Consider the following 17,368-nt stretch of genomic DNA (forward strand, 5'->3'; position numbering starts at 1 on the left):
CCTATAAATTTCATTAAAGCTTTTGTGAATGGATCATCATAAACCCTATATAATCAGATGCAATTCATTACACAATTAGAATATATAAAATTATACTACTATGTGCATTACCATATAAATGTGTTATTACATGTCATGTATTATGATGTTAATTACTCTACAATTAAATCTAATTCATATGATGAAAAGACTCAGGCAGTGAGGCCCTACTATGCACAGAGCCCTGGGCTGGGCATTGGTACTAACGCTCTGTGGAGACACCAGTCCCAGCCTTCCTGGAGTTTATCACCTGAAAGAACGATGCTGATATTAAACAAAGGATGCTGAAAACAGTAAGTTAATCACGGTTGTGTCAAGTGCTACAAAGGAGGACAACAGAAAATGCAAAAAGAGGGAGATCTAACCAAAGGATCCAGAAAAGGCTTTTCAGGGGAAATAATATGTAACGATTCTTTTTGAGCATCTTTGCTGCCTGGCTGATCCCCAGTTGCTTGCACAGGGCTGGCTAAGCAAAATTCATGGGAACAGAATGGGTAAGTTTCCACTTTCCCACACAGGTCTTCACAGGCTATCCCAAGTTGCCTTGCTATCTGGGTTTGCCTGCAACTTTTGCCTGGAACACCTCCCTCCCCTTCCTCATCTGGAAAAAAGCTTACACATCTATAAAACAGTCTCTTCTATAAAGCCTTCCCATGAAGTATCAGAGGGACAGAAGGCTCCTTCTCTGTGCCCATTGAGGCCCCTAACCACAAGTGTCACGGCCCATGGCACATGCACTCTTGGCTTCCTCACCCATTCAGTCATCCATCCATTCAATAAATATGTATCTCTTATTTAACAGGCACTGTTCTACTTTTTAAACATTGGGATATCACATGGGGAACAAAATACATAAAAACTTTTATTTCTATATCTAGGGGCTATCTCACTGAAAGTGTTTAATAAATGTCTGGTGAATGAGATAATAAATAAATTCTCCATTGTTGGCCAGTTTTAATGAGGAGAACAGCTCCTATGAGGAGACCTACTGTGTGTGGTTCAAGGACTGCAACAACGAACTCAATGGCAGGCTTCCGAATTCAGTTTTAGCCATGATAGCATGCAGACACTGTCCTGTGTTTGTTACTGTCTTTTTTTAGTATGTTATGTATTGTCCCTGGGGTTTGATACTTCGGCAAACCTCTAACAGAAGCAACTATCAGGGTGGGCAAAGCCAAAAATGTGCTCCCAACAGAGCATAATGTTCATGTTTACCCATGCCAATTAAAAACAAGACAAAAACCAATGTCATTTTAATGGCCTTGGTCAAATAAAATCACTAAGTGCATTTACAGTATTTAATAGAAGTTCTAAAATTAAGTGCAGACATCTGTCTTCCTGATTGCAAAACTTTTTGTGACTGAATATACTACAAACTGTTGGCCAGGAAAAAAACAGCCCAGCAGCCGAACACTGTCACAGGGATGAGGGCCTCCCTTCTTCAGAGGCAAGGAAAACAAAGGCAGATGAGAAAATGGACAAAATTAGCTCTGAGGGACCAAGGGGGCTAGTGGAGTTGAAACTCTTAAAGGCTGCTTTAAATAGAAGGCTACCACAGTGGCCTTGAGGAGCATTTCCTCTGTGCCCTTGAGCAGAAGGGGTACCCTCAGGGCTGCGCCTGGCCTCCTCCCAGAGGCTTTGCAGCTGGGCTGGACGGTGGCTCCCAAATACTGGCTTATGCATGGGAAGTTTCCACCCACCGATGGCGAATGGACAGAACAAGGACAAAGAAGCGTTTGGGAGAGTGCCTGTGGGGGGTAGCTGTCCCTTCTTGGGAAAGACTGCCTTGTAAGTCCTCCCTTCCTCTACTTGTGTTGGGAAAATGCCATTCCTTTGAAGAAATGATCAAGGCAATAGGGTTGCTTTTCTTTTTAAGTATGCTCCCACCTGTTTTGGCTTTTAATTTGCCCCATGAAACCCCCAATCTGGAATATAATGCACCACTGCTCCCTACCTTCTGTTTCAATGAGCTGAAGCAGGCAGGTGTTTAACAACAAACTTAAGGTTTCAGTCCTAGCCCTGGCAAAGGCTGGCTGTGTGACCTGGGCCAAGTTCCTTAACTTCTCTGAGTCTCAGTGTCCTTATCTGTAAAATGGGAGTTGCACAGCCCACCCCAAGCAGGGCTGGCATGAGAATTCAATGAGATAAGAGTATAAAATGCCCCAATGCCTGGCAGAGAGAAGGGATCCCACAGGGGTGCTTTTCTCCTCCATACTCACCCTTGAACTTGTAAACACTCCTAACAAAACATGCCCGTGATTATTGGTTTGCTGTTTTGGTGTTAGTACCTGCCCGCCACAGGACTCATCCAAACATGTGCGTGTGTTTTAGTTTTACAGATTTGTTGAAGCCCAGAGAAGTTAATGGACACAGCGAAGAAAGGAAGAAATGGTCTTAAAATCCAAGTGTTCAGTTTCTGATCAAAAACACTTCTCCCTCTTAATCACACAGCAGGTTCTTTCTCAGCCGTGAGCTCTCATTTGGCCCCCATCAAATCAGGTACCCCTCAATTTTTCTTTACCAGATCATTCTGTTCATTTTCTTTCAACTTTGAATTGTTTATTGTCTGCCCCAGAAAACAGGTTCCAGGAGAAACACTATTCACTGTTGTATCTGCAGCATCTGGCTGAGGACATGAAATGTAGTAAGTGTTCAATGAATACATGCTGAAGGATGACAGAATGGTGAAAGGAGTTGTCGGAAGTGAGTTACACACGAAACCAGAGAATAATAGAAGACAGTATGTCATCAAATGTCAGCTCTGAGATACTCACCCTTTTGCAAGGTGGCTTTGACCTTCCCCCTTAAGAGGTGAGGTCTGTTTCTCCACCCACTGAACAGAGGCTTGACCATGTCACTTGTTTGGCCAATGGGACTTCAGCAAATGTGATGCAACCAGAGGGCTACACCTTGGTTCTTGTCCAATCTTACTAATGGGGACCCACCACTTCCATGTGAACAAGTCCAGGTGGGCTAATGGATGAAGACAGACAACATGGAGAGAGGATCCAGGCATCCTGCCAAGACCTCAGTCATGTGAGTGAGGCTGTCCCAGACTGCCTGGCCCAAGCAAGCCAGCACAGACCTGAAGACCTGCACAGCGTTGTGATAAATAACAAATGTCTATTTTTTTAAGCCAGCAAGCATTTGGGTTATTTGTTAAGCAGGAAAAGCTAAATGATACAGCAGCTCATAAAATACACCCACAAACTCCTCCAAAGTAACATGCCAGGTGCTCTGAGAGTAGCTCACTTATAAGGAAATTGCTAATTTCTCTGACTTTGGATGATAAGAAAATGGGAACTGAGCAGGGAATGAAGGCATGGAGGAATCCCAGACGGGGAGGGTAGTCTTGAAGCTTCTACCCTGGAGCCCCGGGCAAGTGGACATCATCTCTTGTTAAGTAATTAATTTTTAAGCAAGTGCAGAAGGGGAGCAGCAGTCCCAGACCTAAGTTCACCAGAAAGAGTTGGCCTGCCACCTCTGGCATGAGTGGTCTGGGCCATTTCTGAGTTATAGAAATTATAAGAAAGGACATATTACCATGTACTTTAGCAGAGGTCAGGAAACTAGGCTCAAGGGCCAAATGTGGCCCTCTGCTCATTTTTATAAATAAAGTTTTATTGGAACACAGACATGCCCATTCTTTTACACGTTGGCTATGGCTCTTTTCATGCTACAACAGCAGAACTTAGTAGTTGTTATAGAGACCATATGGTCTTCAAAGCCTAACATATTTACTTCCTTGTTCTCAAATTGTTTTTTGAGGAACAATTTGCCAACCCCTGTACTAGGGCAGGTTCTGTGGGATGGCTGGGTCTTAACCTGAGTCTTGAAGGAAAGAAGAAATGTTTACTTTGGTATCAAGGAATGGGGTATCAAGAATATTACCAGAAAGAATATGAAGATTATAAGGGATGTTACATCCCTGTGTGCAAAAGTCATTATATTAAGTTAATGATAATACAAACAATAACTAAGTATATATACCACTTGCTATGTGCCAGGTACTATTCCACATGCTTAATAGTAACTCATTTTATTCTCACAACAATATTATGAGGTAGGTGCTATTATTATTTCTATTTTTCCAAATGAGAAAGGAGAGACACAGAGAATTAGAGGTGCTTGACTAAGGTCACAAAGCTAGCAAGAAGGCTAGCTGGGATTCACAGAATCCTGGTATTCTCACTCTAGATTTCAGTCTTTGGCAGCTTCAAAAAATGGAAATGTAAAACACAATGAAAGACAAAACTGCATAAATTCTAGCTGTTAGCAATGAAACTGTTCTTAAAAAAGACACAGGAAAATCACCTTTATTACTTTATATTGTTAAACTTTAACCACACCATATATCAATTTTATGTATTCTTCATCCCCTGCAAAAAACTGCCACTGCTCAGCTGGAAATCCCCTAAACAGGGGATCCCCATGGGGCATCTAGTGATTCCACTTCCATAGTGATGCTGCGTCAGCACAGCAGCCACTGGCCATTCCCAAAGGTGGACCACAACCCATTCATTAAATCCTGAGGCTGAGACTGCCACCTGATATCTAGGAATACAGAAGATTCTCTTCCCCAGTTAATAGTCAATAAAGTTGTCCTGATTATGACAGGCAGAAGCCATTGTGCATATCACTTCTTAAAGATATAAACTGAGTTCGGTTTGAGAGTCCGAGTTTAGAGCAGAGGTTCCCAGACCAGAGTAGTGATCTTGGATCTCCAGCCAAAAGGTGGGTCAGACCTTATAGGTCAACCAGGAGCCCATGGTGTATCTGCTGATAGCCCAAAATGGTAACATGCATGGAGCCCATGATAAACACCCAAATTACATATAGGCAGAATTCTAGAAGAGAAGTTGTTTCTTGATTCATGACCTTATTATCACAAGGGAGAAATTTCTAATAGATAGTCTCCATTAAGATTAACTTTTTATAGACTAACAGAGCTTAAACGGATAAATCTCTTTTAGGGGACATTATGGCAATCTGTATCAAAAGCCTTAAAAATGTGCAAAGCTACTGACCTAAGTAATTCCACTTCAACTGATTTGTCCTAAGAAAATTATCAGAGATATACCTAAAATCTATACATTAAAACATTATTTATAGTAGAGAAACATTGGAGACACCCTAATTGCACAATAGGGGATTAGTTAAATATATTATATCACCACAAGTCACAACAATTAATAGTATAACACTATGCAGTTCTTTAAATTTTCATCATGAAAGATTATTAAATTTAAAACACAGGTTAAACCCAGTATGCAACATAAAATCCTATTTTTGTGGTTGGAGGAAGGGGCGGAAGATGGCGGCATGAGTAGAGCAGCGGAAATCTCCTCCCAAAACAACATATATCTATGAAAATATAACAAAGACAACCCTTCCTAGAATAAAGACCAGAGGACACAGGACAATATCCAGACCACATCCGCACCTGAGAGAACCCAGCGCCTCGCGAAGGGGGTAAGATACAAGCCCCGGCCCCGCGGGAGCCGAGCGCCCCTCCCCCCAGCTCCCGGCGGGAGAAGAGCAGGCAGAGCGGGAGGGAGACGGAGCCCAGGACTGCCGAACACCCAGCCCCAGCCATCCGGGCCAGAGTGCAGGGCCCTCGATACTGGGAAAACAGGGCAGCAAAAACAGTGAGCAGGCACTGGAGGCTGGGCGACAGAGGACATAAGAAAAGCGCGCGACCATTTTTTTTTTTTTTTTTTTGCTGTTTTGCTTTGGCGAGCGCTTTTTGGAAGTCTTAAAGGGATAGGGACCCCAATACTAGGGAAACAGGGCAGAAAGACCGGTGAGCAGAGGCCTGAGGCTGGCACCGGAGAATAAAGAAAAACGAGCGACCACCTTATTTTTTTAATTAAAAAAAATTTTTTTTTTTTTTAAATTTAAAATTTTTTTTCTTTTTTCTTTTGGTGGTCATTGTTTTGTTTTGGCAGGTGCTTTTTGGAAGTCTTAAAGGGGCAGGGCGGGTCACTTAATCCAGAGGTAGGGAATCTGGGGATCTCTGGGCACCCTAACCCCTGGGCTGCAGGGAGCAGGCAGGCCCCTTACGGAGATAAATAGCCTCCCAGCCGCTCCTGCTCCAAGGCGACTCCACCATTTTGGAGTAGCTGCCCGAGCCAGGCCACGCCCACAGCAACAGCAGAGATAAACTCCATAGCAGCCGGGCAGGAAGCAGAAGCCCTGTCTGTGCACAGCTGCGCAGCACAAGCCACTAGAGGTCGCTGTTCTCCCAGGAGAGGAGGGCCACAAACCAACAAGAAAGGAAGTCCTTCCAGCCATCACTCGTCCCAGCTCTGCAAACTATTCCTATCACCATGAAAAGGCAAAGCTACAGGCAGACAAAGATCACAGAGACAACACCAGAGAAGGAGACAGACCTAACCAGTCTTCCTGAAAAAGAATTCAAAATAAGAATCATAAACATGCTGACAGAGATGCAGAGAAATACGCAAGAGAAATGGGATGAAGTCCGGAAGGAGATCACAGATGCCAGAAAGGAGATCGCAGAAATGAAACAAACTCTGGAAGGGTTTATAAGCAGAATGGATAGAATGCAAGAGGCCATTGATGGAATTGAAATCAGAGAACAGGAACGCATAGAAGCTGACATAGAGAGAGACAAAAGGATCTCCAGGAATGAAACAATATTAAGAGAACTGTGTGACCAATCCAAAAGGAACAATATCCGTATTATAGGGGTCCCAGAAGAAGAAGACAGAGGAAAAGAGATGGAAAGTATCTTAGAAGAAATAATTGCTGAAAACTTCCCCACACTGGGGGAGGAAATAATCGAACAGACCACGGAAATACACAGAACCCCCAACAGAACGGATCCAAGAAGGACAACACCAAGACACATAATAATTAAAATGGCAAAGATCAAGGACAAGGAAAGAGTGTTAAAGGCAGCTAGAGAGAAAAAGGTCACCTATAAAGGGAAACCCATCAGGCTAACATCAGATTTCTCAACAAAAACCCTACAGGCCAGAAGAGAATGGCATGATATATTTAATACAATGAAACAGAAGGGCCTTGAACCAAGGATACTGTATCCAGCACGACTATCATCCAAATATGACGGTGGGATTAAACAATTCCCAGACAAACAAAAGCTGAGGGAATTTGCTTTCCATAAACCACCTCTACAGAACATCTTACAGGAACTGCTCTAGATGGGAGCACTCCTAGAAAGAGCACAGCACAAAACACCCAACATATGAAGAATCGAGGAGGAGGAACAAGAAGGGAGAGAAGAAAAGAATCTCCAGACAGTGTATATAACAGCTCAATAAGCGAGCTAAGTTAGGCAGTAAGATACTAAAGAGGCTAACCTTGAACCTTTGGTAACCACGAATTTAAAGCCTGCAATGGCATTAAGTACATATCTTTCAATAGTCACCCTAAATGTTAATGGGTTGAATGCACCAATCAAAAGACACAGAGTAACAGAATGGATAAAAAAGCAAGACCCATCTATATGCTGCTTACAAGAAACTCACCTCAAACCCAAAGACATGTACAGACTAAAAGTCAAGGGATGGAAAAACATATTTCAAGCAAACAACAGTGAGAAGAAAGCAGGGGTTGCAGTACTAATATCAGACAAAATAGACTTCAAAACAAAGAAAGTAACAAGAGATAAAGAAGGACACTACATAATGATAAAGGGCTCAGTCCAACAAGAGGATATAACCATTCTAAATATATATGCACCCAACACAGGAGCACCAGCATATGTGAAACAAATACTAACAGAACTAAAGGGGGATATAGACTGCAATGCATTCATTCTAGGAGACTTCAACACACCACTCACCCCAAAGGATAGATCCACTGGGCAGAAAATAAGTAAGGACACGGAAGCACTGAACAACACAGTAGACCAGATGGACCTAATAGACATCTACAGAACTCTACATCCAAAAGCAACGGATATACATTCTTCTCAAGTGCACATGGAACATTCTCCAGAATAGACCACATACTAGGCCACAAAAAGAGCCTCAGAAAATTCGAAAAGATTGAAATCCTACCAACCAAATTTTCAGACCACAAAGTCATTAAACTAGAAATAAACTGTTCAAAGAAAGCAAAAAGGCTCACAAACACATGGAGGCTAAACAACACGCTCCTAAATAATCAATGGATCAATGACCAAATCAAAATGGAGATCCAGCAATATATGGAAACAAATGACAACAACAACACTAAGCCCCAACTTCTGTGGGACGCAGCAAAAGCAGTCTTAATAGGAAAGTATATAGCAATCCAAGCATATTTAAAAAAGGAAGAGCAATCCCAAATGAATGCTCTAATGTCACAATTATCGAAATTGGAAAAAGAAGAACAGATGAGGCCTAAGGTCAGCAGAAGGAGGGACATAGTAAAGATCAGAGAAGAAATAAATAAAATTGAAAAGAATAAAACAATAGCAAAAATCAATGAAACCAAGAGCTGGTTCTTCGAGAAACTAAACAAAATAAATAAACCTCTAGCCAGACTTATTAAGAAGAAAAGAGAGTCAACACAAATCAACAGTATCAGAAACGAGAAAGGAAAAATCACGACGGACCCCACGGAAATGCAAAGAATTATTGGAGAATACTATGAAAACCTATATGCTAACAAGCTGGGAAACCTAGGAGAAATGGACAACTTCCTAGAAAAATATAACCTTCCAAGATTGACCCAGGAAGAAACAGAAAATCTAAACAGACGAATTACCAGCAACGAAATTGAAGCGGTAATCAAAAAACTACCAAAGAACAAAACCCCCGGGCCAGTTGGATTTACCTCAGAATTTTATCAGACATACAGGGAAGACATAATACCCATTCTCCTTAAAGTTTTCCAAAAAATAGAGGAGGAGGGGATACTCCCAAACTCATTCTATGAAGCTAACATCACCCTAATACCAAAACCAGGCAAAGACCCCACCAAAAAAGAAAACTACAGACCAATATCCCTGATGAACGTAGATGCAAAAATACTCAACAAAATATTAGCAAACCGAATTCAAAAATACATCAAGAGGATCATACACCATGACCAAGTGGGATTCATCCCAGGGATTCAAGGATGGTACAACATTCGAAAGTCCATCAACATCATCCACCACATCAACAAAAAGAAAGACAAAAACCACATGATCATCTCCATAGATGCTGAAAAAGCATTTGACAAAGTTCAACATCCATTCATGTTAAAAACTCTCAGCAAAATGGGAATAGAGGGCAAGTACCTCAACATAATAAAGGCCATCTATGATAAACCCACAGCCAACATTATATTGAACAGCGAGAAGCTGAAAGCATTTCCTCTGAGATCGGGAACTAGACAGGGATGCCCACTCTCTCCACTGTTATTTAACATAGTACTGGAGGTCCTAGCCACGGCAATCAGACAAAACAAAGAAATACAAAGAATCCAGATTGGTAAAGAAGAAGTTAAACTGTCACTATTTGCAGATGACATGATACTGTACATAAAAAACCCTAAAGACTCCACCCCAAAACTACTAGAACTGATATCGGAATACAGGAAAGTTGCAGGATACAAAATCAACACACAGAAATCTGTGGCTTTCCTGTATACTAACAATGAACGAACAGAAAGAGAAATCAGGAAAACAACTCCATTCACAACTGCATCAAAAAAAATAAAATACCTAGGAATAAACCTAACCAAAGAAGTGAAAGACTTATACTCTGAAAACTACAAGTCACTCTTAAGAGAAATTAAAGGGGACACTAACAGATGGAAACTCATCCCATGCTCGTGGCCAGGAAGAATTAATATCGTCAAAATGGCCATCCTGCCCAAAGCAATATACAGATTTGATGCAATCCCTATGAAACTACCAGCAACATTCTTCAATGAACTGGAACAAATAATTGAAAAATTCATATGGAAACACCAAAGACCCCGAATAGCCAAAGCAATCCTGAGAAAGAAGAATAAAGTAGGGGGGATCTCACTCCCCAACTTCAAGCTCTACTATAAAGCCATAGTAATCAAGACAATTTGGTACTGGCACAAGAGCAGAGCCACAGACCAATGGAACAGACTAGAGAATCCAGACATTAAACCAGACATATATGGTCAATTAATATTTGATAAAGGAGCCATGGACATACAATGGCGAAATGACAGTCTCTTCAACAGGTGGTGCTGGCAAAACTGGACAGCTACATATAGGAGAATGAAACTGGACCATTGTCTAACCCCATATACAAAAGTAAACTCAAAATGGATCAAAGACCTGAATGTAAGCCATGAAACCATTAAACTCTTGGAAGAAAACATAGGCAAAACCCTCTTAGACATAAACATGAGTGACCTCTTCTTGAACATATCTCCCCGGGCAAGGAAAACAACAGCAAAAATGAGTAAGTGGGACTATATTAAGCTGAAAAGCTTCTGTACAGCAAAAGACACCATCAATAGAACAAAAAGGATCCCTACAGTATGGGAGAATATATTTGAAACTGACACATCCGATAAAGGCTTGATGTCCAGAATATATAAAGAGCTCACACGCCTCAACAAACAAAAAACAAATAACCCAATTAAAAAATGGGCAGAGGAACTGAACAGACAGTTCTCCAAAAAAGAAATACAGATGGCCAACAGACACATGAAAAGATGCTCCACATCGCTAATTATCAGAGAAATGCAAATTAAAACTACAATGAGGTATCACCTCACACCAGTAAGGATGGCTGCCATCCAAAAGACAAACAACAAGAAATGTTGGCGAGGCTGTGGAGAAAGGGGAACCCTCCTACACTGCTGGTGGGAATGTAAGTTAGTTCAACCATTGTGGAAAGCAGTATGGAGGTACATCAAAATGCTCAAAACAGACTTACCATTTGACCCAGGAATTGCACTCCTAGGAATTTACCCTAAGAATGCAGCAATCAAGTATGAGAAAGATCAGTGCACCCCTATGTTTATCGCAGCACTATTTACAATAGCCAAGAATTGGAAGCAACCTAAATGTCCATCGATAGATGAATGGATAGAGAAGATGTGGTACATATACACAATGGAATACTACTCAGCCATAAGAAAAGGGAAAATCCAATCATTTGCAGCAACATGGATGGAGCTGGAGGGTATTATGCTCAGTGAAACAAGCCAAGTGGAGAAAGAGAAATACCAAATGATTTCACTTATCTGTGGAATATAAGAACAAAGGAAAAACTGAAGGAACAAAACAGCAGCAGAATCACAGAACTCAAGAATGGACTAACAGGTACCAAAGGGAAAGGGACTGGGGAGGATGGGTGGGTAGGGAGGGATAAGGGGGGGAGAAGTAGGGGGGTATTAAGATTAACATGCATGGGGGGGTAGGAGAAAAGGGAGGGCTGTACAACACAGAGAAGGCAAGTAGTGATTCTACAACATTTTGCTATGCTGATGGACAGTGACAGTAAAGGGGTTTATAGGGGGGACCTGGTATAGGGGAGAGCCTAGTAAACATAATATTCGTCATGTAAGTGTAGATTAGTGATACCAAAAACAAAGCAAAACAAAACAAAGAAAAAAAAAAAGGGCAGTTCCTGTGTGGTAACCTCCAATGAGTTCTACACAAGGGTATAAAGGGCATATAAAAGTGTAGGCAAAGGGTCTGTTTGTGTTTATACAGAAGATCAAAGCCTAATTGGGCTAACCCGAAAATGAACTAAGATACGATATGAAAGAGAACTTCCAAAATCAGCACTCACTGGAAGACTCATGCCAGAAGATGATGATCAAAAAACCCCAACAAAGATCCACGCACTGCTACAGCTGTAGATGCACTCATCCCACCAGCTCCTGGACTTGCCATGGGAATGAAGGAGATATCTAAGCTGGCCTGTGCATACAGTAAAACAACAAATTTGACTGGATCTATACTGTTGGAACTCAACCAAGAATTAGGAGAAGTGCAAATTGTAGCGCTCCAAAATCTTACAACTACAGACTATTTACTGTTAAAAGAACATAAAGGATGTGAACATTCCCCAGGAATGGGTTGTTTTAATTTGTCTGATTTCTCTCAGACTGTTCAAGTTCAGTTGGACAATATCCACCATATCATAGATAAGTTTTCACAAATGCCTAAGGTGCCTAACTGGTTTACTTGGTTTCACTGGAGATGGCTGGTAATTACAGATATGCTTTGGTTATGTAACTATACTCCTATTATGTTAATGTGTGTGCGCAATTTAAGTAGTAGCTTAAAACCTATACATGCTGAAGTTACTCTACAAGAAGATATGTCAAAGAAATAATCAATCTTCCCATGTTTTCTTCTGCCTGCTACTTCTATAGCTTTTCTTCTTCCTTCCTAATTACAACCCTTAAATAGAATTCGTGCCTCATTTCAAATTTACCGAGTATCATAATTCTTCCAAGTGGTAAAGATACCTCAAGACAAATGCTGGGCATAGAAGCTACAGGGCATAAATATGCAAAGAAATAAAAAGCTAACCATTTCAAACAATAAGGCTTCTCTCTCACTTACCAACTTTACATTTCCCTGTATGGCCCTGGAAGATGACTGGTTAGCCAGAGACGGGTAAGATTCCTCAAGGGAGGAACAACCTAAGACAGGCACAGTCACAGGGGGGCCATCAGGTGAGAAATTGGGGATCAACAGAGGTGAGGCTTAGAACCTCACCCCCCCCTGTTCTGAGAGAAATCTTCTGCATACGTGGATGTTTTATTGCCCTGGTCTAGCTTGGATTAACACATAGTCTACAGGCACACACCTGATCATCTACATTTGCTCTCTTACAACACTAAACTATGTTTTCTACCTTTATCTTGTATCTACCTACCACTTCAGCATTTTATTAAAAATAATAATAATAAAGAGAGAAATGTGGTATTCACATATAAATCAAGTATAAAAACCAAATGAGTATTCATATTTGAACTGACTGTTTATAATTCACAATGCATGAGCAAAACTGAAAGTTTCTGTGATGACTGCCCTTGTACTGTTCACTATGTAACTTATTCATTATGTAAGAATTTGTTCTCCATGTAAGAACTTGTTTGTTATGCCTCAGAAGATTGGAGACTGATGAAAATTAGGCTTGGGGTGGATTAATGATTGTGCATTGAGCATTGACTCCCCTATACAGAATTTTATTGTCGTTAACAACCATTTGATCAGTAAATATGAGAGATGCCCTCACAAAAAATAAAAAAAATAAAAATAAAAAAAGGACAGACTTCCATTTTCCAATGGTAAAATAAATAAGTAACCGGGATGTAATGTATAGCATAAGGAATATAGTCAAGATATTGTAACAGCTTGGTAGGGTGATAGCTGGAACCTAGAATTATGTATATAAATGTTTTATCACTGTGTTGTACACTTGAAACTAATGTAATACCGTGCGTCAACTACCCTTCAATAAAAAATAATTATCTAAAAAAAAAAAAATCCTATTTTTGTAAAAGGCAACAAAAATAGCAACATACATACACTCGGAGAAAAACTGGTTCACTGGTTCAATTGGGGTTTTCTCCTGGGGTAGAATCATGGCTGTTTTCATTTTCTGCTTTTGTACAACAAATGCTGCACTGCACTGATAATTTTTCAAAATGAAAACAAGTCATATTTAATTTTTTTAACATTGCATATCTTTTCCTTTAGCTGTTACACTCTAGTGTTGCCTTCTTATGTTTCTTGGTCCTTAAATATTGTCACTACATTTCCCAGTAAGCCAAAAGGCAGACCAGTGTTTCTCAACAACCAGGGGGAAAAGCAGTCTATGTTTTCAGAGACCCATTCACAGTGCAAAAATCTTCAGCTTCGACAACTGGCTGGCAAGCTCATCTGACCATAGAGGGCTTATACTTCTGTTAACTTGAAGTAAACAGTAGAAAATGATCCAGAAGTGGATAAAGTGAGTTGTTATTCTGCTGAAAGCTTCCCAAATTTCAGGGTAATTTAAGTAGGTACAGTTAGAAGTTACCAACAATAAAGTAATAGGGAGACACACAAATGGATTTCTTTTTACCCAGCTGCCCACCTGTTGCTGTGTTAACTTTCCTGCCCACTGCATCTGAAGCCACTGGAGGAAAGAGCACTTCTTTAAAACAATCAACACATCCCAGAGTTAAATCTTTAATGAATTTCTCCAAACTGGTTTTACCCTGTTAAAATAAAACATGTTTATTCAAATGGTTTGAGAAGAAGGGAAAACACGTAACTTCTCTGATGGGCCGTGTGACATTGATGCATTTGTTCAACATATGTCTTTCAGCACCCACTCTCTGCCCGAGTGTGTGTGTGAGGTGCTGGGCAATGGAGAAAGGGGCCCTCTCTACATTGTGTTCACAGGGGCAACTAGATATGCAGTGTGGTAGATGGAATGAAAAACTGACCCCAATTTTCCTCTCCCATCTTCCTACTTCTTATTGACTTCACAGCTCCTTGCATTAAGAAGTTGAGTCTATGTTCCTATCTCTTGCATATGAACTGGCGCTAGGACTTGCTTTGGTCAACAGAATATGTCACAGGGTTTCACCTCTGAGCCTGTACCTCCGGAGACCTTGTGTGCCCGTTCTCTCTGCTGGAACCCTGCTTGTGTGAATAAGCCAGGGCCAGCCCAGTGGGAATGAGGGACCACATGGAGGAGAGCTGAGAGCCCCCACCCAACAGGCCACACCTCCAGAAACACAGCCAACTAGTTAACCTGGAGCTGCTGACCAGAGACACACAGTAGAGCAGAGCTAAGACCAGGTGACCTGCCCGGAGGAATCGGACCTTAAGTGCTGACCCACAGAATTGTAAGCTAAATAAAAGGTTGTGGTTTTAAGCCATTCTTTTTTAGGATGGTCTGTTACACAATACCACCTAACCAATACACACAGCAACAATAATGTTAACTCCAACAAGCCAAATACAAAATGCCATGGTGCACCCAATGAGAACACCTGTAATATTATTCCAGTGTGTTTCCAATGGTCCATGAATCATGGAATTAAGATGTATAAACCTCAGACCTGAACAACCATCGGACAGAATATAAAAAAGCTGTATATCTAGGGAAGGGATAGCTCAGGACAGCCACAGTTCCTTTCACAGTTTACGGATAAGTTGGATTTGCCTATGAAGTCATTCTTTGTCTCTTTTCTCTCTTTCAAAAAAAAAGAAGCTCTTTCACTCAATTAAATCTGTTGGACTTGATAACAAATGTCTAGCTGATTCAAAGCAGCCATATCCTCTCTGACACATGTTCAGCCTCCACTACTCCGGAGGCTGGAATTTTAAATCCAGCTCCCCTGAATTTATGACACACACACAGTAGCAAGTCCCTACAGGCTGAAAATCAAACTGTAATTCAAAGGCCACAGTGCTGAGGAAACAGCCAGAAGATAAATCCCAATTTCAACCTTGGATTCTCTGCAAGTTGATTCAGTGGATTGTCAGTCATATTTAAAAATAAAATAAAACTACAAAGACAGCAGATGGCAAGTTCTAAAGAGAAACAGGAGAATGCTTTACAGGCCTTTTCCAAAGGCTCTGGTTACCTGACAAGAACTGTATGTGTTATTTTAAGGGCCCTACAACATTTGGCCCCCATCAGTCACTTGCAGAAGTTTCTGGATTTTTAACGAATGAGGTAAAAGGAAGAAACGAGCCTATCAAACAAACCTGAGCCCGCCACACTGATTGGAGGTGACGTTACAGATGTCCAAGCTCATTTCTGGAGCTAGGTAGTCACCTACTGGGAGCACATGGAGAATGAGCACACGGCACAGAGGCGGGGGTACTCACCTTACACCCCTCACAGGCGCTGACCCCATAGTGGTACCCGGATGATTTGTCCTGGCAGACGAAGCAGGGTTTGTACACACGCGGGGGAGGAAGCGGAGACGGCGGGCTGGGGACGAGCTCCTCAGAACTGGTGCTCTGTGTTTCAATCGCTACGATGGAGATGGGGGAGGGGGAGAAAAAAGAGAATGTATTTCAGTTCAATTCCTTTTCAGCAGGGAATTCATACGCCTCTGCTGCGAATTCAATCATCCTGCTGGCAAAGGCAGGCCCACATTCGCTGTCACCTAGGCAGTGCAATGGGGGCCCGGATGCACCGTGGTGCTCTACAGTTTATAAAGCAAAAGCATTTGCACTGGGCAGGGGAGATGACTTCATTGCCTTTTCACCCTCATAGAAACGGGAACTCAAAGGAAGGCAGTGACTATCCAAGGTCAGCAGGGCAGTAGTAGCGCCAAGACACAAGGCCAGGTCTTCACACTGCAAATCCCAGGCTCTTTCTATGCTCCTGTTTCCCCTGGCCTCTGGCTCCCTTAGAGCCTCTGAATGACTTGTTTGACCTTGTTACTCACTTAACCAAAAGTGAATTTCCTCAGGATGAAACAGAGAAAATGCCCAGAGCCCCCATTCAACAAGTATATAGGGAGGGCCTTCAGCACGCAGCCATATAACTGACCTTCGTTAATAATAATATTGGTTAAGACCTTTGCTACTCAAGGACTGTTCCTCGGTCCAGCAGCAATGGCATCTCATCAGCAAACATAGTATCAGGCCCCAGCTCAAGACTATGGAATCTGAATCTGCATTTTAACATTTTAACAAAACCCCCAGGTGACCGAATGTACAATTAATGTTTGAGAAGCATGGCACAGAGTCATGATGCTCTTTATTCTAGATTTAAAAATACATGATTCCCCCATTTCATTATATAACCACCCACATTCCATGGAATAGAGGAATTCACAGAACTTAAGACCAAAATAGTTTCCCATCCCTACTCTCCAGATTTATGTTCAAAGTCAAAGCAAGACCTGGCCCTATTCTTATCACAGGCAAAAATGCTAATAAAGGATAATGTAAATGGGGCAGGGAGAGATTGCAAGTGGTCAAATAACATTCCAGAATCTTCCAATCTCCCAATCACTTTACAATATGCAGTATATTTCCCAGAGCATAACATTTCCAGTTGTTGCCCTGCTCATAGTCTACCAGATTAGCTCTTCTACTGACTGGATCACCCTGTGGTCAAACTATAAGCATGTCGGGTGAACTCAACCCCCTAGACATACTGTTAATCCATCCTTGGCTCACAATCCTGCTACCACAACCAGGGTAGGAGCCCACCTGGTAGTCATCTTTGCCTCAATGACCATAAGAGCCTCTTCACTGGTCTCCCTGTGCCCACTATTCTACTCTGGGGTCCATTCTTCAAATATACAGTCAGATAACTGTTCAAAAATTTAAAATCAGTCCTTCTCCCTTACCTGTCTGAAGCCGTCCAACATTCATCAATTAGATCGAACTTAAACGCCT

General features: G+C 41.6%; 1 protein-coding gene across 7 annotated transcripts in view; it reads right to left on the reverse strand.

The window, feature by feature from the left end:
* The window catches only part of RARB (retinoic acid receptor beta), a 708,617-nt gene that overhangs the window by 121,681 nt on the left and 569,568 nt on the right, over window positions 1-17,368 (reverse strand). For all 7 annotated transcript variants that reach the window (XM_036886166.2, XM_036886169.2, XM_036886171.2 and 4 more), the window contains one exon: window positions 15,839-15,987. In XM_036886166.2, the coding sequence (XP_036742061.1) occupies window positions 15,839-15,987 (149 nt within the window). The remainder of the gene's footprint in view (window positions 1-15,838; window positions 15,988-17,368) is intronic.

Source organism: Manis pentadactyla, chromosome 14 (genome assembly GCF_030020395.1).
Source record: "Manis pentadactyla isolate mManPen7 chromosome 14, mManPen7.hap1, whole genome shotgun sequence".
Lineage (NCBI taxonomy): Eukaryota > Metazoa > Chordata > Mammalia > Pholidota > Manidae > Manis > Manis pentadactyla.